At 39.4% G+C, this 20,715-nt stretch overlaps 1 protein-coding gene across 1 annotated transcript in view; it reads right to left on the minus strand.

Moving 5' to 3' along the window:
- The window catches only part of col4a4 (collagen, type IV, alpha 4), a 59,483-nt gene that overhangs the window by 20,773 nt on the left and 17,995 nt on the right, over positions 1–20,715 (minus strand). Inside the window, exons 4-24 of the mRNA XM_049577584.1 lie at positions 18,324–18,395; positions 6,248–6,382; positions 6,013–6,057; positions 5,799–5,915; positions 5,448–5,516; positions 4,818–4,853; positions 4,354–4,416; positions 4,107–4,142; positions 3,349–3,390; positions 3,036–3,116; positions 2,809–2,853; positions 2,618–2,680; positions 2,318–2,362; positions 2,112–2,165; positions 1,923–1,983; positions 1,734–1,838; positions 1,494–1,649; positions 1,286–1,375; positions 854–1,014; positions 356–428; positions 81–187 (exon numbers count right to left, since the gene is read on the minus strand). Coding sequence (XP_049433541.1) covers positions 81–187; positions 356–428; positions 854–1,014; positions 1,286–1,375; positions 1,494–1,649; positions 1,734–1,838; positions 1,923–1,983; positions 2,112–2,165; positions 2,318–2,362; positions 2,618–2,680; positions 2,809–2,853; positions 3,036–3,116; positions 3,349–3,390; positions 4,107–4,142; positions 4,354–4,416; positions 4,818–4,853; positions 5,448–5,516; positions 5,799–5,915; positions 6,013–6,057; positions 6,248–6,382; positions 18,324–18,395 — 1,656 coding nt within the window. The remainder of the gene's footprint in view (positions 1–80; positions 188–355; positions 429–853; positions 1,015–1,285; positions 1,376–1,493; positions 1,650–1,733; positions 1,839–1,922; positions 1,984–2,111; positions 2,166–2,317; positions 2,363–2,617; positions 2,681–2,808; positions 2,854–3,035; positions 3,117–3,348; positions 3,391–4,106; positions 4,143–4,353; positions 4,417–4,817; positions 4,854–5,447; positions 5,517–5,798; positions 5,916–6,012; positions 6,058–6,247; positions 6,383–18,323; positions 18,396–20,715) is intronic.

A 20,715-nucleotide genomic window follows, 5' to 3' on the forward strand; every position in this document is an offset into this window, starting at 1 on the left:
ATGGGAATTTATCTGACTCCATTAGAGTTTTTCCTGAGGGTGGTGCTGGAGTGTGGGTTCAGCAGGAGTGTCTCACTGACCGGTGGGCCGGGGTTTCCAGGGGGCCCCACGGGCCCATCCAGTCCTCGTCTCCCTGAGAATCCTTGTCTGCCTGCAGGGCCCTGCTGGCCCCTGTTTCCTTTCTCACCTGGCGACAAAAAAACAATCAGAACCATTGATACACTCACATGATGTCATGGCTGGAGTCACACAGTCGTTCATTTTTACAGAACTGAGACAGAGTTTAACACAACTCTTACATCTGCTGGTGTGTAGAGTTTGAGAGAGATGAGACTCTGAGGTGATTAATAAGTACCTTTAAAATCCACCACAGTGAAATCTCCCTTCTGACCTTTGAACCCTGTGACACCTGGAAATCCACCCAGACCCTGCAAACAAATCAATCAATCAATCAATCAATCAATCAATCAGTGAAACAAATCAAACATCAAACAGTGAGCTCCTGGATCTGTTAGTGCTTCTCAAACTCAAGGACGCTTCCTTGGTAGAACAGGTCCTTCCAAGTCGGGTCCTGCAGAAGCTACGCAAGACTCCTTCCTAATATTCGGCAACACACGCTGGATCAGACTAGCAAGAGGCCCCACCTTAAATTCCGGCAAATCATGCACAAGGAATTGTAGGCACTTCATGTCTGCTGAGAGAAATCTAAGGATCCTTGACATTGGAACAGTCCTTTGGCGGTATTTTCGATGACGTAGCCTCCTTGAAATTTTAAGTATCCCTACTTGATTTTGAGAAGCATCATGTGTTTTCTGTGACCCCTGACCTCTGACCCTGTTGTCCGCTGACTCACCTGTTGTCCACGCACACCTGTGTCTCCAGGTAAACCTTCCTCTCCTTTCTGCCCCGGAGCCCCTGGGGTTCCTGGAAACCCTGGAGACCCCGGGTCACCCACAATGCCGGGGGGACCCCTCAATACAAATGGGGGGCCACAAGCACAGTCACCAGGACTACCTGAAACACACAATAAGATTTAAAAAGAGTTATAAAATGTGAGGTCAATAACGTTTGGAGTTCCTCTGGGAAACATTCTGGAGCCTCTGGTCTTTCTATTAAACCAAATGTAAGGGACAATGTTTGATCTTCAGTGAGTCTAATGGATCATGTGGAGGTTAAGATCCATTCAATAACAAAACGTTTTACTGCCTAGAACTTGGTACCAGAACCAATGAACAATCAATCAATCAATCAATCAATCAATCAATCAATATGTCCCAACACTGACCTTTAAACCCTTGGAAGCCCTGGGACCCCGGTGGCCCCTGATCACCTGGATTGCCAGACTGTCCTGGAGCCCCGGGAAGACAGTAAGTACCTGAGGAGATAAACAGGAAGTCAGCAGGACGACAACAAGAAATAATCTGTATTCATGATCAGAATCAGGCTGAAAGACAGGCGTGAGAACAACAGGTAGAAACAGTGCTCTCATTTACCTGGAACCCCTGGTTCTCCCTTTAGTCCTTTGACTCCTGGGCGTCCTGATTTTCCAGGTTCTCCAGGTGTTGGACCGTTTAAATACACCAGACCTGGATCTCCTCGGTCCCCTCTGGATCCTGGAACTCCCCTCTCACCCACAATACCTGCCCGTCCTGAAGAGGAACAACAGAGAACTTTATTTATTATTATACCACCTTAAATATGAATCAAACTGTTGATGGGCTGCAGGTACTGACCAGGTATGGATCTGCCGGGGGCTCCTGGGGGGCCTTGCATTCCCATCAGCCCTTTGTCCCCTGGAGAGCCCCTCAGTCCAGTAGCTCCGGGGTCTCCAACGTCACCTGAAAGACAGGTGGCAGTTAGCTGACCTCAAACCAGAGTGATGACATCAGTCAGCTGGTTGATCAGTGTCTATTGATCCGTACCTGTGTGTGTGACTTCTGCTTCATGAGGGAGGCCTTTAGGACCCGGATTTCCCATCATGCCCTGGGAACAGGAACAGGCTTATTACAGACTGCATATTAACAGACAGGAGCTCATCAGGTGAGTCACCACCCGACTGTGATTGGTCAGAAGGGTGCTGATGGTGTTACATCACAGACTAACAAACTGACCTTAGGACCTTCTCTTCCAATCAGACCTGGGAGACCCGGAATTCCTTGGATTCCCTGAAAACACACACCCACCATTAACACGGGGGAAATCCTGGTTTCTGATTGGCTGACAATTGTATCATTTAAAATGTTAAAGCTGAGTAATTAGTGAGCAGTTTAATTATCATTACGTCAGCTTTTATACCTGCACAGTGTTGACGACTCACCTTGAATCCTTTCTCTCCGAGCACGCCAGGGTAACCAGAAGTTCCCTGAAACACACAAACACATCACACACACACACACACACACACACACACACACATTACATTATCATTGTTCTGAACATAACGAGTTCATGTGAATTTCCATCACACGTTCATCCTGCCACCTGACTCTTAACATTTCGGCAAGTTCTCATGAGAGCATTTTAATGGGGGCTGATCAGTTAGCTAAGATAGAAAAAATCTACAGTTTGATCCCCTGATCGATACTGATCAATAACATGAAGAGGGAGGGTGACTCACCCTGGGTCCAGGGAATCCCACAATCCCCTTCTCTCCTTTTATCCCCTTTAGAGTGTCCAAACCCTGAAACCAAAAACATCATCACATCACGTTCTCGATAATCACTACGTGAGGAAAATTACAGTGTTCGGAGGAACCCTGTGTTCCTTGAGCCAGATGTTCCAGAGGTTTGATCAGATGTCTTCACTTACCGGCAGTCCCTGACTTCCACAGACTCCTTTAGGCCCTCGAGGACCCTGAAGAATCAACAGAACCCAACATTAGAATCAACAGAGCCAGAACTACACAACAGCCACAGTAGAACAGGACACACAAACATCACATAGAACAGGTTCAGAGTTTTAGGTCATTTACAGTAGAACAGCATTAGACAGTATAGAGCTTGTAATCTGACTGGCTGTGTGACACCATGATTCACCTGTTCTCCTTTAATGTACAGGTCTTCTGGAGGGTCGACGTACTCAAACGGTCCAGGAGGCCCCTGGAGGCCCTGATCCCCCTGTGGACCACAAAGAGTACTGCAATACTACTACTGCACATGACTTTGACAATGTTCACATTAAAATAACAGTAAAAGGTAAATCCTCTCAGTTCTGCTCTCTGAAGCTTTAAAGTCGCCTGACTGTTGTTTTTCTGGTGACGCCCCCTCAGTGATGCCACTGCAGGTGTTTTCCAGGTGTTTTCCTGCATAAAAATTTTTGTTTGTTTGTTTTTCTTTTATAAATTTGTACCTCGTCTCCTTTCTGTCCTGGCAGAGATCGACCCTTTTCTCCCTGAAACACAAACACATGAACAACCTGTCACCACAACAACCTCAACAGGTACAAACTGATCGATAATCAGTAATCAGATTTTTAGAAATATCCAAGTGAAGTACAAGTATGCCAAAAAGTACACTGCAAGAGTTTAGTCAGGACCACTTTATTTCCATTTGCAGTATTATATTTGGTGGTATGGTTCTGTTCTGGGGCCTCTCAGGCCTACACAGAAAGCCTAAGGCAGAGAGAGCACACCTCCCTGCCCTTCCATGCGCCTACATGGAAAGCCTAAGGCAGAGAGAGCACACCTCCCTGCCCTTCCATGCGCCTACATGGAAAGCCTAAGGCAGGGAGAGCAGCAGCAAAGACCCCCGGGATCAATGACAAACAGAAATGACATTGATAAGTCAGACACAGCATGGAAAGGAGGAGCTGGGGTGGAGGCAGGTTGCAAAGCAGCTTGCAGAGGAAGCAGCAACAGTAGACAGGCCAGAGCAGTTTAAACAGGGCGCCCTGAATGAGATTTGCCAATCGGTTGCATAGAAAGGCATCATGTGATCTATCAGCTGACTCCCTTCCATCTACCAGCTGATCCATCAGCTGATTGGCTGTTTGAGATCAGCTGATGTAGCTGGGATGTGAGCCGAGCTCAACATTGTGTCCTGCCTGAACTAACGCTGTGCTCAGTTAAATGTACTTTATGACAGACATCCACCACTGACAATACTTACAGGTAGACCTCTGGAGCCAGGTAGACCAGGAAGACCCTGGAGACACAGACAGACATATTGTGGGTACGTGTATGAACAGAATTTATTTGTTTGTACTTTGGTTGAATGTAAGAGGATTTACTGTTTCACAATAACTGTGAGGAACTTGAAAATAGGATTGAGGCTCAGAGGAGCGTCTACAAGTCTTAACATGGTCATTATTATCATTAGTAATAAATTTGAATCAGGTGTGTTTGTTGTGACTCACATTAGTCCCATCCAGTCCTGAAGTACCCACATTTCCCATCGGACCAGGCAGACCCCGTTCACCCTGCAGACCGAGACACCGTTCAGTAACATTACACACCACTGACACAAGTACAAATACTCATTGTGCAAAAAAAGCTTATTCCAGAAGGTGGCAGGATCAAGTCCCCTTCCGAACCAAATATGGACTGTGGACTGGTGGCTGGAGAGGTGCCAGTTTGCCTCCTAGGCACTGCTGAAGTGCCCCTGAGCAAGGCACCAAACAGGTTAAAATATATATATATATATTTAGCACATTTTGTCACAAATGCACCATGAAAGACTAAAACTACTCAAAAAGCAGATGTTGTGTTGTTTAATATAAATCAAATGCATCAGATTTTTTTTTAAAAACTGTTCATGTGTTTTGAAAGTAAAATATGCAAAAGTGTCACAAATGTAATGAAGTCAAAGGTTTGTTCTCACCGGCCGACCAGGAAGTCCACTTTGGCCAACGCCTCCCTGTAACACACAAATACTAACATTAGTTTATCTTCACGGTGCAGTGATGCAGTGGTTGGTATTGTTGCCTCGTAGCAAGGCGGTTTCTGGTTCAAACCCAGGGCGGGGGAGCCCTTCTGTGCGGAGCTTGCATGTTCTCCCTGTGTCAGCGTGGGTTTCCTCCAGGTGCTCCAGCTTCCTCCCACAGTCCAAAGACATGCAGGTTAATTGGTGACTCTAAATTGTCCGTAGGTGTGAATGTGAGTGTGAATGGTTGTCTGTCTCTATGTGTCAGCCCTGTGATAGTCTGGTGACCTGTCCAGGGTGAACCCTGCCTCTCACCCAGTGTCAGCTGGGATAGGCTCCACCCCCTGCAACTGCTAACAGGATGAGCAGTTATGGAAAATGAATGGATGAAGAGTTTCTCTTTATGTGGCAGCATAACTATACAGCACAAGTACTATACGGCGAATGTGCTCGGTGACAGAGAGGAAAACATGAACAGAAACAAACACTCAGACCATCCAAACATCCCATAATCTGTGGTCTCTAGTGGAGCATAGAGCTGCAAGTATTGGTCGATACTGACAGTACGAGCATACTTATATTGCTTACAGGTATTCCAGGGTACTGTATGTAGTAGACTGCTGGATCTCCTGGAAACCCCTTCGGTCCTGCAAAACCCTGCAGAATAAAACACCGTTACCATGGTGATGACATAAAACTACACAGCATGTATTGCAGTACATTGTAGTGCTCAAACATCTTCCGTACTGTTACATGAGATAAAGTCTTCTACGTTCAAGGAGGTTTTGATTTCTAAAATCTAAAATCAGAAACCTCCTTGGAGTCTGGTGATTAAAAAAAGAAAGAATTATTACAAATTTAATAATGTCTAAAACCAAAAGCTAAAGCCTGACTGCGTCAAACATTCAATGTATGTTATGATCGATCAGTGACTCTGACCTGTTCTCCATCAGGTCCTGGTCTTCCTGGAAATCCAGGTCCTCCTTTCTGTCCTCTGGTTCCGTTACATCCATCCAGACCTGGAAAACCAGGTCCGCCAGCCGGACCCGGGTGACCCTAAACACACAAAGACATGGTCACAGTCTGACCTTTGATCTTGCTACATTTGGGCCAATCAGAGCAGCTGAGAAGTTGAGAGGGCGGGGCTTCTTACCGGAACTCCTTCTATACCCGGAAAACCTGGAACGCCGACACTTCCCTGAAACAACAGACAGAGTTAAACTGTAGCTGTGGTTTTGAGTCACAACAGACCGACTGTTAGAACTTTAGAGCTTTAATCAAGAAAACAGTGCACATCAGAGCGTCGGCCATCTTGTCTTCAGGTCAGAATGATGGAGTTACAGAACAAACAGAACCACCATGTTTCCAACAGAACCATGTTTATTCACCGAGTCTCCTTTCAGTCCTACAGCTCCTGTCGGCCCCTCGTCTCCTCTCTGGCCCTTCTGTCCTGGAGGCCCCTGAGGGCCTGGAAAGCCCGGGGGCCCCGGAGGGCCCTGCCGCCCCAGAAGACCTGGAGACCCCTGCAGGAAACAAACAAAACCGTTAGAGTCTGATCTATCTAATCTCGGGCTGTCCTGAATACCAGTTTTTGTGCATGGATGCTTCAGTGAGCTTCCAACTGTACACTGTGAAACTATTCCATGTGCTTGACACGTCCGACATCATGTTTGTGTATCTGTATCACTAAGTTTAAATGTCCTTGTCTGTGAATGAATAATAATTAATCCACCTTGTGAAGGGCTCATTGCTAACGTTCTGACAGACAATCCTTGGGTGCGTGCACAGCGGCAGTCGATCATGTTCATTTAATAGTAGGAAGCCAAGAAATCACAATCAAGATTAATATTCAAATAACTGCAGACTACCTGGTACTGTAAACAGAGCCTGATAAAACCTGATCCTGTAGACCCTGATAGAACCTGACAGAGCCTGATGAAACCTGATCCTGTAGACCCTGATAGAACCTGACAGAGCCTGATGAAACCTGATCCTGTAGACCCTGATAGAACCTGACAGAGCCTGATAAAACCTGATCCTGTAGACCCTGATAGAACCTGACAGAGCCTGATGAAACCTGATCCTGTAGACCCTGATAGAACCTGACAGAGCCTGATGAAACCTGATCCTGTAGACCCTGATAGAACCTGACAGAGCCTGATGAAACCTGATCCTGTAGACCCTGATAGAACCTGACAGAGCCTGATGAAACCTGATCCTGTAGACCCTGATAGAACCTGACAGAGCCTGATGAAACCTGATCCTGTAGACCCTGATAGAACCTGACAGAGCCTGATGAAACCTGATCCTGTAGACCCTGATAGAACCTGACAGAGCCTGATGAAACCTGATCCTGTAGACCCTGATAGAACCTGACAGAGCCTGATGAAACCTGATCCTGTAGACCCTGACGGAACCTGACGACCCCATCAAATCTGATCTGAATCTGTAAGGAGCTAAGAGAACTGAAGAGAACCTGACAGTACAGAGTGGAACCTGAACAAAGCTGACAGAACCTGATAACGATGATGATGAATGATTAAAAAAAAGCGACAGCACGTGATCAAAGCTTTTTACAGAATTTCAAACATTATACATTTTGTAACTGTCTGGAAACTTTTCACTCTGACTCAGGCTGAATCCACACACAGGAATCTTTCAGATTAACACAGGTATTGATTATGTATCAAATATATTGATATCTTCTGATGTGTAAAAAAGAGAGCCATGATCTTTGTTATCTTTGTGTTCAGACTGTACGAACACAACAACCATCAGGATGTGATGAACCAACAACAACCATCAGGATGTGATGAACCAACAACAACCATCAGGATGTGATGAACCAACAACAACCATCCACACTGTTGGATGGGCCATCAGTTAGATACATGCTGTGTTGGTGTCTGACCACAGGAGGGCAGTGTGACACAACGACAACAACACCACACACACACACACATTACACAAATACTAACACACACTAGTAAGAAAGAAAGACAGATAGTATAATGAATGAAGAATGAAGGAAAGAAGAAAGAAATAAAAAATAAAATTACAAAAGAAAGAAAATAAAAATAACAGATAGAAAGGATGATGAAAATAAAATAAGAAAAAAGAAAGAAAGAAACAAGAAACAAAGAAACAACAAAGAAAGAAAGCAAGCAAGAAAGAAAAAGAATGAAAGAAAGGAAGAAACAAGAAAGAAAGAAAGAAACGAGAAAGAAGGAAAGAAAGAAAGAAAGAAAGAAAGAAACAAGAAAGAAAGAAACAAGAAAGAAAGACAGAAAGAAAGAAACAATGAAGAAAGAAAGAAAGAAAGAAAGAAAGAAACAAGACAGAAAGAAAGAAAGAAAGAAAGAGAGGAAGAAAGGAAGAAAGAAAGAAAAACACAAAGAAAGAAACAAGAAAGAAAGAAAGAAAGAAAGAAAGAAAAAAACAAGACAGAAAGAAAGAAAGAAAGAAAGAAAGAATCAAGACAGAAAGAAAGAAAGAAAGAAAGAAAGAAAGAAAGAAAGAAAGAAAAACACAAAGAAAGAAACAAGACAGAAAGAAAGGAAGAAAGAAAGAAAAACACAAAGAAAGAAACAAGACAGAAAGAAAGAAAGAAAGAAAGAAAGAAAGAAAGAAAAAACAAGACAGAAAGAAAGAAAGAAAGAAAGAAAGAAAGAAAGAAAGAAAGAAAGAAAGAAAGAAACAAGACAGAAAGGAAGAAAGAAAGAAAAACAAGACAGAAAGAAAGAAAGAAAGAAAGAAAGAAAGAAAGAAAGAAAAACACAAAGAAAGAAACAAGACAGAAAGAAAGAAAGAAAGAAAGAAAGAAAGAAAGAAGAAAGAAAGAAAGAAAGAAGAAAGACAGAAAGAAGAAAGAAAGAAACAAGACAGAAAGAAAGAAAGAAAGAAAGAAAGAAAGAAAAACAAAGAAACAAGACAGAAAGAAACAAGAAAGAAAGAAAGAAACAAGAAAGAAAGGAAGAAGAAAGAAAGAAAGAAGAAAGAAAGAAAGAAAGAAAGAAACAAGAAAGAAAGGAAGAAAGAAACAAGAAAGAAAGAAACAAGAAGGAAAGAAAGAAAGAAAGAAACAAGAAAGAAAGGAAGAAAGAAAGAAAAACACAAAGAAAGAAACAAGACAGAAAGAAAGAAAGAAAGAAAGAAAGAAAGAAAGAAAGAAAGAAGAAAGAAAGAAAGAAACAAGAAAGGAAGGAAGAAAGAAAGAAAAACACAAAGAAAGAAACAAGACAGAAAGAAAGACAGAAAGAAGAAAGAAAGAAACAAGAAAGAAGGAAAGAAAGAAAGAAAGAAAGAAAGAAAGAAAGAAAGAAAGAAAGAAAGAAAAGAAACAAACAAGGAAGAAAGAAATAAAGAAAGAAAGAAAGACAGAAAGATAGAAACAAGAAAGAAAGAAAGAAGGAAACAAAGAAAGGAAGAAAGAAAGACAGAAAGAAAGAAAGAAAGAAAGAAAGACAGAAAGAAGGAAACAAGAAAGAAAGAAAGAAAGACAGAAAGAAAGAAAGAAACAAGAAAGAAAGAAAGTTAGAAAGAAGGAAACAACAAAGAACGAAAGAAAAACGAGAAAGAAAGAAAAAAGAAAGAAAGAAAGAAAGAAAAAAGAAAGACAAAAAGAAAGAAACAAGAAAGAAAGAAAGAAAGAAACAAGAAAGAAAGAAAGAAAGACAGAAAGAAAGAAAGAAACAAGAAAGAAAGAAAGTCAGAGAGAAGGAAACAACAAAGAAAGAAAGAAACAAGAAAGAAAGAAACAAGAAAGAAAGAAAGAAAGAAAGAAGAAAGACAGAAAGAAAGAAAAAAACAAGACAGAAAGAAACAAGAAAGAAATAAAGAAAAAAAGAAAGACAGAAACAAACAACAAAGAAAGAAAGAAAGAAAGAAAGAAAGAAAGAAAGAAAGAAACAACAAAGAAAGAAAGAAACAAGAAAGAAAGAAAGAAAGAAAGAAACAAGAAAGACAAAAAAAGAAAGAAACAAGAAAGAAAGAAAGAAAGAAAGAAAGAAAGAAGAAAGAAAGAAACAAGGGAGAAGGAAAGAAAGAAAGAAAGAAACAAGAAAGAAAGAAACAAGGAGGAAATAAAGAAAGAAAGAAACGAGAAAGAAAGGAAGAAAGAAAGAAAAACAAAGAAAGAAACAAGACAGAAAGAAAGAAAGAAAGAAAGAAGAAAGAAAGAAAGAAAGAAACAAGAAAGGAAGGAAGAAAGAAAGAAAAACACAAAGAAAGAAACAAGACAGAAAGAAATAAAGAAAGAAGAAAGAAAGAAAGAAAGAAAGAAAGAAACAAGAAAGAAAGAAAGAAAGAAAGAAAGAAAGAAACAAGAAAGAAAGAAATAAAGAAAGAAGAAAGAAAGAAAGAAAGAAACAAGAAAAAAAGAAAGAAAGAAAGAAAGAAACAAGATAGAAAGAAAGAAAGATACAAGAAAGAAAGTCAGGGAGAAAGAAAGAAAGAAAGAAAGAAACAAGAAAGAAAGAAACAAGAAAGAAAGAAAGAAGGAAACAAGAAAGAAAGAAAGAAAGAAGAAAGACAGAAAGAAGAAAGAAAGACAGAAACAAGAAAGAAAGAAAGAAAGAAAGAAGAAAGAAAGAAAACAAAGAAAGAAACAAGACAGAAAGAAAGAAAGAAAGACAGAAAGAAGAAAGAAAGAAAGAAAGAAAGAAGAAAGAAAGAAAGAAAGAAAGAAAGAAGAAAGACAGAAAGAAGAAAGAAAGAAACAAGACAGAAAGAAAGAAAGAAAGAAAGAAAGAAAGAAAGAAAGAAAGAAAAACAAAGAAACAAGACAGAAAGAAACAAGAAAGAAAGAAAGAAAGAAAGAAAGAAAGAAACAAGAAAGTAACAAGAAAGAAAGAAAAAAACAAAGAAAGGAAGGAAGGAAGAAGGAAAGAAAGAAACAAGAAAGAAAGAAGAAAGAAAGAAAGAAAGAAAGGAGGAAAGAAAAACACAAAGAAAGAAAGAAAGAAAGAAAGAAAGAAAGAAACAAGGAAGAAGGAAAGAAAGAAAGAAACAAGAAAGAAAGAAACAAGAAGGAAAGAAAGAAAGAAAGAAACAAGAAAGAAAGGAAGAAAGAAACAAGAAAGAAAGAAAGAAAGAAAGAAGAAAGAAAGAAAGAAGAAAGAAAGAAAGGAAGAAAGAAAGAAAAACACAAAGAAAGAAACAAGACAGAAAGAAAGAAAGAAAGAAAGAAAGAAAGAAAGAAAGAAAGAAAGAAACAAGAAAGAAACAAGAAAGGAAGGAAGAAAGAAAGAAAAACACAAAGAAAGAAACAAGACAGAAAGAAAGAAAGAAACAAGAAAGAAAGAAAGAAAGAAAGAAAGAAAGAAAGAAAGAAACAAGGAAGAAAGAAAGAAATAAAGAAAGAAGAAAGAAAGAAAGAAAGAAAGAAAGAAAGAAAGAAAGAAAGAAAGAAAGAAAGAAAGAAACAAGAAAGAAAGAAAGAAGGAAACAAAGAAAGGAAGAAAGAAAGACAGAAAGAAGGAAACAAGAAAGAAAGAAAGAAAGACAGAAAGAAAGAAAGAAAGAAACAAGAAAGAAAGAAAGTTAGAAAGAAGGAAACAACAAAGAACGAAAGAAAAACGAGAAAGAAAGAAAAAAGAAAGAAAGAAAGAAAGAAAGAAAGAAAAAAGAAAGACAAAAAGAAAGAAACAAGAAAGAAAGAAAGAAAGAAAGAAAGAAACAAGAAAGAAAGAAAGAAAGACAGAAAGAAAGAAAGAAACAAGAAAGAAAGAAAGTCAGAAAGAAGGAAACAACAAAGAACGAAAGAAAAACGAGAAAGAAAGAAAAAAGAAAGAAAGACAGAAAGAAAGAAAAAAAGACAGGAAGAAAGAAAAAAACAAGACAGAAAGAAACAAGAAAGAAATAAAGAAAAAAAGAAAGACAAAGAAAGAAACAACAAAGAAAGAAAGAAAGAAAGAAAGAAAGAAAGAAAGAAAGAAAGAAACAACAAAGAAAGAAAGAAACAAGAAAGACAGAAAGAAACAAGAAAGAAAGAAAAAAGAAAGACAGAAAGAAAGAAAGAAACAAGAAAGACAGAAAGAAAGAAAGAAACAAGAAAGTAAGAAAGAAAGAAAGAAAGAAAGAAGAAAGAAAGAAACAAGGAAGAAGGAAAGAAAGAAAGAAAGAAACAAGAAAGAAAGAAACAAGAAGGAAAGAAAGAAAGAAAGAAACGAGAAAGAAAGGAAGAAAAGAAAAACAAAGAAAGAAACAAGACAGAAAGAAAGAAAGAAAGAAGAAAGAAAGAAAGAAAGAAAGAAACAAGAAAGGAAGGAAGAAAGAAAGAAAAACACAAAGAAAGAAACAAGACAGAAAGAAATAAATAAATAAAGAAAGAAAGAAAGAAAGAAAGAAAGAAAGAAAGAAAGAAGAAAGAAAGAAACAAGGAAGAAGGAAAGAAAGAAAGAAACAAGAAAGAAAGAAACAAGAAGGAAAGAAAGAAAGAAAGAAAGAAAGAAAGAAAGAAAGAAACAAGAAAGAAAGAAAGTCAGAAAGAAGGAAACAACAAAGAACGAAAGAAAAAGAGAAAGAAAAAAGAAAGACAGAAAGAAACGAGAAAGAAAGAAAAAAGAAAGACAAAAAGAAAGAAACAAGAAAGAAAGACAGAAAGAAAGAAATAAAGAAAGAAAGAAACAAGAAAGAAAGAAAAAAGAAAGACAAAAAGAAAGAAACAAGAAAGAAAGAAAGAAAGACAGAAAGAAAGAAATAAAGAAAGAAACAAGAAAGAAAGAAAGTCAGAAAGAAGGAAACAACAAAGAACGAAAGAAAAACGAGAAAGAAAGAAACAAGAAAGAAAGACAGAAAGAAAGAAACAACAAAGAAAGAAAAAAGAAAAACAGAAAGAAAGATACAAGAAAGAAAGAAAAAAACAACAAAGAAAGACAGAAAGAAAGAAAGAAGGAAGAAAGAAAGAAACAACAAAGAAAGAAAAAACAACAAAGAAAGAAAGAAAGAAAGAAAGAAACAATGAAGAAAGAAAGAAAGAAAGAAAGAAACAAGAAAGAAAGAAAGAAAGAAACAAGAAAGAAAGACAGAAAGAAAGAAACAACAAAGAAAGAAAGAAAGAAAGAAAGAAAGAAACAACAAAGAAAGAAAGATACAAGAAAGAAAGAAAAAAACAACAAAGAAAGACAGAAAGGAAGAAAGAAACAAGAAAGAAAGAAAAAACAACAAAGAAAGAAAGAAAGAAAGGGAGAAAGAAAGAAACAATGAAGAAAGAAAGAAAGAAACAAGAAAGAAAGACAGAAAGAAAGAAAGAAATAAGAAAGAAAGAAAGAAACAACAAAGAAAGAAACAACAAAGAAAGACAGAAAGACAGAAAGAAAGAAAGATACAAGAAAGAAAGAAAGAAAGAAACAACAAAGAAAGACAGAAAGACAGAAAGAAAGAAAGAAAGAAAGAAAGAAAGAAAGAAAGGAAGATATAAGAAAGAAAGAAACAACAAAGAAAGACAGAAAGACAGAAAGAAAGAAAGAAAAAAGAAACAAGAAAGAAAGAAAGAAAGAAAGACAGAAAGAAACAAGAAAGAAAGAAACAAGAAAGAAAGAAAGAAAGAAAAAAACAACAAAGACAGAAAGAAAGAAAGAAAGAAAGAAAGAAAGAAAGATACAAGAAAGAAAGAAACAACAAAGAAAGACAGAAAGACAGAAAGAAAGAAAGAAAGAAAGAAAGAAAGAAAGAAGAAAGAAAGAAAGAAAGAAAGAAAGAAACAAGAAAGAAAGAAAGAAAGAAACAAGAAAGACAGAAAGAAAGAAAGAAAGAAAGAAAGAAAGAAAGAAAGAAAGAAAGAAAGAAAGAAACAAGAAAGAAAGACAGAAGGAAAGAAACAAGAAAGAAAGAAAGAAACATACAAGAAAGAAAGAAACAAGAAAGAAAGACAGAAAGAAGGAAACAACAAAGAAAGAAAGACAGAAAGAAAGAAAGAAAGAAACAAGAAAGAAAGAAAGAAAGAAAGAAAAAAACAAGAAAGAAAGAAAGTAAGAAAAAAACAACAAAGAGAAAGAAAGAAAGAAAGAAAGAAAGATATAAGAAAGAAAGAAACAACAAAGAAAGAAAGAAACAAGAAAGAAAGAAAGAAAGAAAGAAAGAAAGAAAGAAACAAGAAAGAAAGAAAAAGAAAGACAGAAAGAAGGAAACAACAAAGAAAGACAGAAAGAAAGAAAGAAAGAAAGAAAGAAAGAAAGAAACAAGAAAGAAAGAAAGAAAAAAACAACAAAGACAGAAAGAAAGAAAGAAAGAAAGAAAAAAGAAAGAAAGAAAGAAAGACAGAAAGAAACAAGAAAGAAAGAAACAAGAAAGAAAGAAAGAAAGAAATAAACAAGAAAGAAAGAAACAATAAAGACAGAAAGAAAGAAAGAAAGAAAGAAACAAGAAAGAAAGAAAGAAACAAGAAAGAAAGACAGAAGGAAAGAAACAAGAAAGAAAGAAAGAAAGAAAGAAAGAAAGAAAGAAACATACAAGAAAGAAAGAAACAAGAAAGAAACAAGAAAGAAAGACAGGAAGAAGGAAACAATAAAGAAAGAAAGAAAGAAAGAAAGAAAGAAAGACAGAAAGAAAGAAAGAAAGAAAGAAAGAAAGAAAGAAAGAAAGAAAGAAAGAAAGAAAGAAACAAGAAAAACAGAAAGAAAGAAACAAGAAAGAAAGAAAGAAAGAAAGAAACAAGAAAGAAAGACAGAAAGATAGAAAGAAACAAAGATACAAGAAAGAAAGTCAGGGAGAAAGAAAGAAAGAAAGAAACAAGAAAGAAAGAAAGAAACAAGAAAGAAAGAAACAAGAAAGAAAGAAAGAAACAAGAAAGAAAGAAAAAGAAAGACAGAAAGAAGGAAACAACAAAGAAAGAAAGAAGGAAAGAAAGAAAGAAACAAGAAAGAAAGAAAAATGATTAATCAATCTGATAATTAATAAACTAATAATGTTTGATCAGGATCAATAACTGTGATTGAGTCACGTCTGTAGTGTCTGGGATGTTCCCCTGAGCCCACAGGTGTGTGTCTGATCACAGTTTGATTGATCCAGGTGAGGACGGACAGACACTATCAACAGACACTCTGACAGCTATTGATCAGTCTGTGATGGGATCAAATCAATACTGATCGGAATCGACGTGCTGATTTATCAGTCGAGCTCTGGTGCTCCCTGTGTGTTAGTGTGTGAATCAGTGATGTGAAGTGTGTGTGTGTGTGTGTGTGTGTGTGTGTGTGTGTGTGTGTGTGCGGAGTGTGTGTGTGATGAGATGTGACAGCTGTGATCTCTGTTAGTCCTCTCTCTGTCCTTCTTTCTCTGAAACCACTCAGCTGTGAAATCACTGAGACAGACGCCTTCCCACAATCCTCTCTGCCTGTCTGCTGCCCCCAGCTGTACAAACACACACACACACACACACACACACACACACACACACACACACACACACATAGGACACACAAATCGGAGGTCAGTTTGTGGTCTGGACGACGGTCTGACCAGATAACGTTTGTTGTTGTTTACTTGATCAGCTGACTGTAGTGACATGTGACGCTCTAGGAGCCGTTTGATTGGCTCCTGATCACGTTTCTAAAATTAACAAACATTCCTCAGTAAACTGAAACACATGCTGGAACATCTGGAGCAAAGTGACTGTGAACACAAACATCTGGGCCACACTGACTGTAGATAGAAACATCTGGGCCACACTGACTGTAGATAGAAACATCTGGACCACACTGACTGTAGATAGAAACATCTGGATCACACTGACTGGAGATAGAAACATCTGGATCACACTGACTGGAGATAGAAACATCTGGACCACACTGACTGTAGATAGAAACATCTGGATCACACTGACTGGAGATAGAAACATCTGGGCCACACTGACTGTAGATAGAAACATCTGGACCACACTGACTGTAGATAGAAACATCTGGATCACACTGACTGGAGATAGAAACATCTGGATCACACTGACTGTAGATAGAAACATCTGGACCACACTGACTGTAGATAGAAACATCTGGATCACACTGACTGGAGATAGAAACATCTGGGCCACACTGACTGTAGATAGAAACATCTGGACCACACTGACTGTAGATAGAAACATCTGGATCACACTGACTGGAGATAGAAACATCTGGATCACACTGACTGGAGATAGAAACATCTGGATCACACTGACTGTAGATAGAAACATCTGGACCACACTGACTGTAGATAGAAACATCTGGACCACACTGACTGTAGATAGAAACATCTGGATCACACTGACTGTAGATAGAAACATCTGGACCACACTGACTGGAGATAGAAACATCTGGATCACACTGACTGTAGATAGAAACATCTGGATCACACTGACTGTAGATAGAAACATCTGGATCACACTGACTGTAGATAGAAACATCTGGGCCACACTGACTGTAGATAGAAACATCTGGACCACACTGACTGTAGATAGAAACATCTGGGCCACACTGACTGTAGATAGAAACATCTGGACCACACTGACTGTAGATAGAAACATCTGGATACAACTGACTGTAGATAGAAACATCTGGATCACACTGACTGTAGATAGAAACATCTGGACCACACTACTGTAGATAGAAACATCTGGGCCACACTGACTGTAGATAAAAACATCTGGACCACACTGACTGTAGATAGAAACATCTGGACCACACTGACTGTAGATAGAAACATCTGGACCACACTGACTGTAGATAAAAACATCTGGAGTACACTGACTGTAGATAGAAACATCTGGACCACACTGACTGTAGATAGAAACATCTGGGCCACACTGACTGTAGATAAAAACATCTGGGCCACACTGACTGTAGATAGAAACATCTGGACCACACTGACTGTAGATAGAAACATCTGGAGTACACTGACTGTAGATAGAAACATCTGGACCACACTGACTGTAGATAGAAACATCTGGGCCACACTGACTGTAAATAAAAACATCTGGATCACACTGACTGTAGATAGAAACATCTGGACCACACTGACTGTAGATAGAAACATCTGGAGTACACTGACTGTAGATAGAAACATCTGGACCACACTGACTGTAGATAGAAACATCTGGACCACACTGACTGTAGATAAATCATCTGGACCACACTGACTGTAGATAGAAACATCTGGGCCACACTGACTGTAGATAGAAACATCTGGACCACACTGACTGTAGATAGAAACATCTGGACCACACTGACTGTAGATAAAAACATCTGGGCCACACTGACTGTAGATAGAAACATCTGGGCCACACTGACTGTAGATAGAAACATCTGGACCACACTACTGTAGATAGAAACATCTGGACCACACTGACTGTAGATAGAAACATCTGGACCACACTGACTGTAGATAGAAACATCTGGACCACACTGACTGTAGATAGAAACATCTGGATCACACTGACTGTAGATAGAAACATCTGGATCACACTGACTGTAGATAGAAACATCTGGACCACACTACTGTAGATAGAAACATCTGGGCCACACTGACTGTAGATAGAAACATCTGGACCACACTGACTGTAGATAGAAACATCTGGACCACACTGACTGTAGATAGAAACATCTGGACCACACTGACTGTAGATAGAAACATCTGGGCCACACTGACTGTAGATAGAAACATCTGGACCACACTGACTGTAGATAGAAACATCTGGATCACACTGACTGTAGATAGAAACATCTGGACCACACTGACTGTAGATAGAAACATCTGGACCACACTGACTGTAGATAGAAACATCTGGGCCACACTGACTGGAGATAGAAACATCTGGACCACACTGACTGGAGATAGAAACATCTGGGCCACACTGACTGGAGATAGAAACATCTGGATCACACTGACTGTAGATAGAAACATCTGGATCACACTACTGTAGATAGAAACATCTGGACCACACTGACTGTAGATAGAAACATCTGGATCACACTGACTGTAGATAGAAACATCTGGATCAAACTGACTGTAGATAGAAACACACAGTGACCAGTAACAGTGTTACCATGACAACGCTCTGAATTGTGGGTCTCTACATCATTATGTCCCTATCTGTTCATGTTATCTAGAAGATTAGTTTCAGGAGTGAGAGGAGTAACTGTGACATCATTGTGTGTGTGTGTGTGTGTGTGTGTGTGTGTGAGTGTGTGTGTGTGTGAGGAATCTGTTGACTCAGTTTAAGGTAAACAGCTGAAAATTTAACACAAACACATTCCACTCTGACACTCCTCCATCCTGCTGCTCATTATTACAGTCTGTGTGTGTGTGTGTGTGTGTGTGTGTGTGTGTGTGTGCGCACGCGTGTCTGTGCGTGTGTATATGTCTGTGTGTGGTTTACGAGCCAACAGTGGAGACTTCACACGTCTGTTAACAGGATTGTCTGCAGCTGTGATGATGTCATGCTGCAGCAGGGCTCTGATTGGCTGTGGGCTGCTGTGTTAGTGGGTGGAGACTCACCCGGGCTCCTTTGGCTGGGAAACACTGACAGGTGGAGCAGTCCCGACCACCGCACACCTCCGATTGGTCGCCCTGGAAACCAAGAAAGATCACAATGACATCATAGCATCATCAACGTTACCCTGGCAATCAGGAATGATGCTCATTACCCATGCTGTTGGAGCCGAGCTGCACCAGTCACATCGGTGTATCTGATATAGGCGGGCCAGAGGCGAGCTAAACAGATGACGACAATGCTGCGACGACGAAGTCCGGAATCAGTCAGTAAACACTGCAAGATGGCTACGGATGAACACCAGTTGTTTGAAACGGCTTTGGCCGCTACAATGAACGAGTTAGACTTGGCTTTTTCTCTAAAAGAGGAACAAAAGACGGCGCTCAAATCTTTCCTTTGCAAGAAGGACGTTTTTGTTGTTTTGCCGACCGGATACAGCAAGAGTCTAATCTACCAGTTAGCCATGGGTGCAGATCCCGGGGGGGACGGGGGGGACATGTCCCCCCCAATTCTAAATAGCCTAAATGACTGAAATTGAACAAAAGTATTTTCCGACTCCACATTCCCAGTTTCTAAAATAAATGAAAATTGTGAAATTACATTACATGTTGTGCAAAATGGCAGATGGAAACAAACAAGGCCCCTAACTGTACATGGACATGATCAAAAATGTGACGTGATAAATACTTTGTTACTTGGATATTTATTCCCATAAAGATGATTTTAAATAAATCTGATTGTGTTGGGTCAACTTGTGTAACTTGTAAGTATTTATTGTGCTCTTGTTCTAACACTAGCATTTCTGGCTCTGTAAAAACATGATCAGTTAGTTTAACCAAGCTCAGTTAGGGACTCATGTTCTGACAATCATTCATACCCACTGAGTAATGAGGAGAACTGGGAATCTGTGAGAGGCGAGAGATGAGAACGTGAGTGGACATAACATGCCTGAGACCCTGAAACTAGAAGTAGCATTAACTAACAGCGAAGCAGTGAAGAGGAGTCCACAAAGCATGTGTAGACTGGTTGAGCAGAATCCCACGACCCCTGCAGCAGCCCCGCAACAATGAAGAGCTGGTCCACTGTTCCACACTGTTCCACAGCGTGGACAGAATCCACACTGCACCTCCTGAATCCGTGTCCTGGTACCAAGTACACTTATAAACCACCCCATGCTTGAACATGGTGTTCATTATGGCCGATCAATGTGAGGGGCGTCAGTAACTTAGTGGATAGTGCCAGCGCCCCATGTATAGAGGTGATGCATCGCTGCAGCGGTCGCAAGTTTGACTCCGGCTTGCAACCCTTTGCTGCATGTCGTCCCCCCACTCTCTCTGTCTCCCCATTTCACACTGTCCTGTACATTAAAGGCAAAAAGCCCCCAAAAAAATCTTCAAAAAAAAAAAAGTAAATTTGACCCCAAATATCAGAAAACAGAAAACAACTGCAGGAAGAAACAAACAAACAGACCTGAGTGTATCCGTCAGGTTCTCCTGGTCACAGAACACTCTTCTCGGGGTGTGTTGGTTATTTTCATTTATCACCATAAACTTGATCATGTTGCAGTTAAGACAGGTTTTTTTTTTTACCTTGCTTTGGTTGCTAAGGTCTTTTGTGCAACAGTGTAGGGAGCTTCTCCTCCATCACGGACGTTTACAGGCAGATTTTAGGATGACTCAGGGGCAGTTTGACAACCTGCTGTCTGTCATCAGGCCGTATGGCTCTGGGTATCCAGCAACCACTACCACCAGTTTCTTCTCCATTGTTGACCAACTGTAAACTTGTTGTCGTGAGAACCATTGAAGCCTCGCCTCTCAAATCATCTGATTGGACAATGGGAAAAAAGATGCTGAAAAAAGAGATGACATGAGGTGCTTTTCTGCTTTGAGTTGAAGTTTTTTCAACTCCAGGAGTTCAGAGTGCTCCGGCAAAAATACAAGGTGTCTAGAGTACAGAAACGTGAAGCGCGTCGCAACGTGAAAACAGCCAGAAGTTTCTTTCTCATTAAAACCATTTACAAAAAGCTGCCTCCAGCTGATACAACTCTTTCGGTGTGATCAGGGACTTAGGGTGCTTTGTGCAACCAATTTTATTTTGAGGAAATAACTGGGTCTTTAAGGAAAACCTTCACTTTAGGTGTGTGTGCAACCGGCCTCTGGTGTTTACACCTGCAGGTATCCTGAAGGGATGATGGAAGTCTACGTGTGTTTTTTGGACTAGGGTGAGGTTTAGGACCGGGTTATCTGGGGTATCTTGTGGTGGGTAGAGTGAGTATGGGGGCACTGGGGCTGTAACTATGACTCATTCAGTTTTTAACAGCAGTGAGAGCTGTATTCCTAGTAGTTACTGGACTCCTCCGCCAGGTTTGTGTCCTTGTCACAGACTGTTTGTGATTTT

The sequence above is a fragment of the Epinephelus fuscoguttatus genome, linkage group LG5 (assembly GCF_011397635.1).
Source record: "Epinephelus fuscoguttatus linkage group LG5, E.fuscoguttatus.final_Chr_v1".
NCBI lineage: Eukaryota > Metazoa > Chordata > Actinopteri > Perciformes > Serranidae > Epinephelus > Epinephelus fuscoguttatus.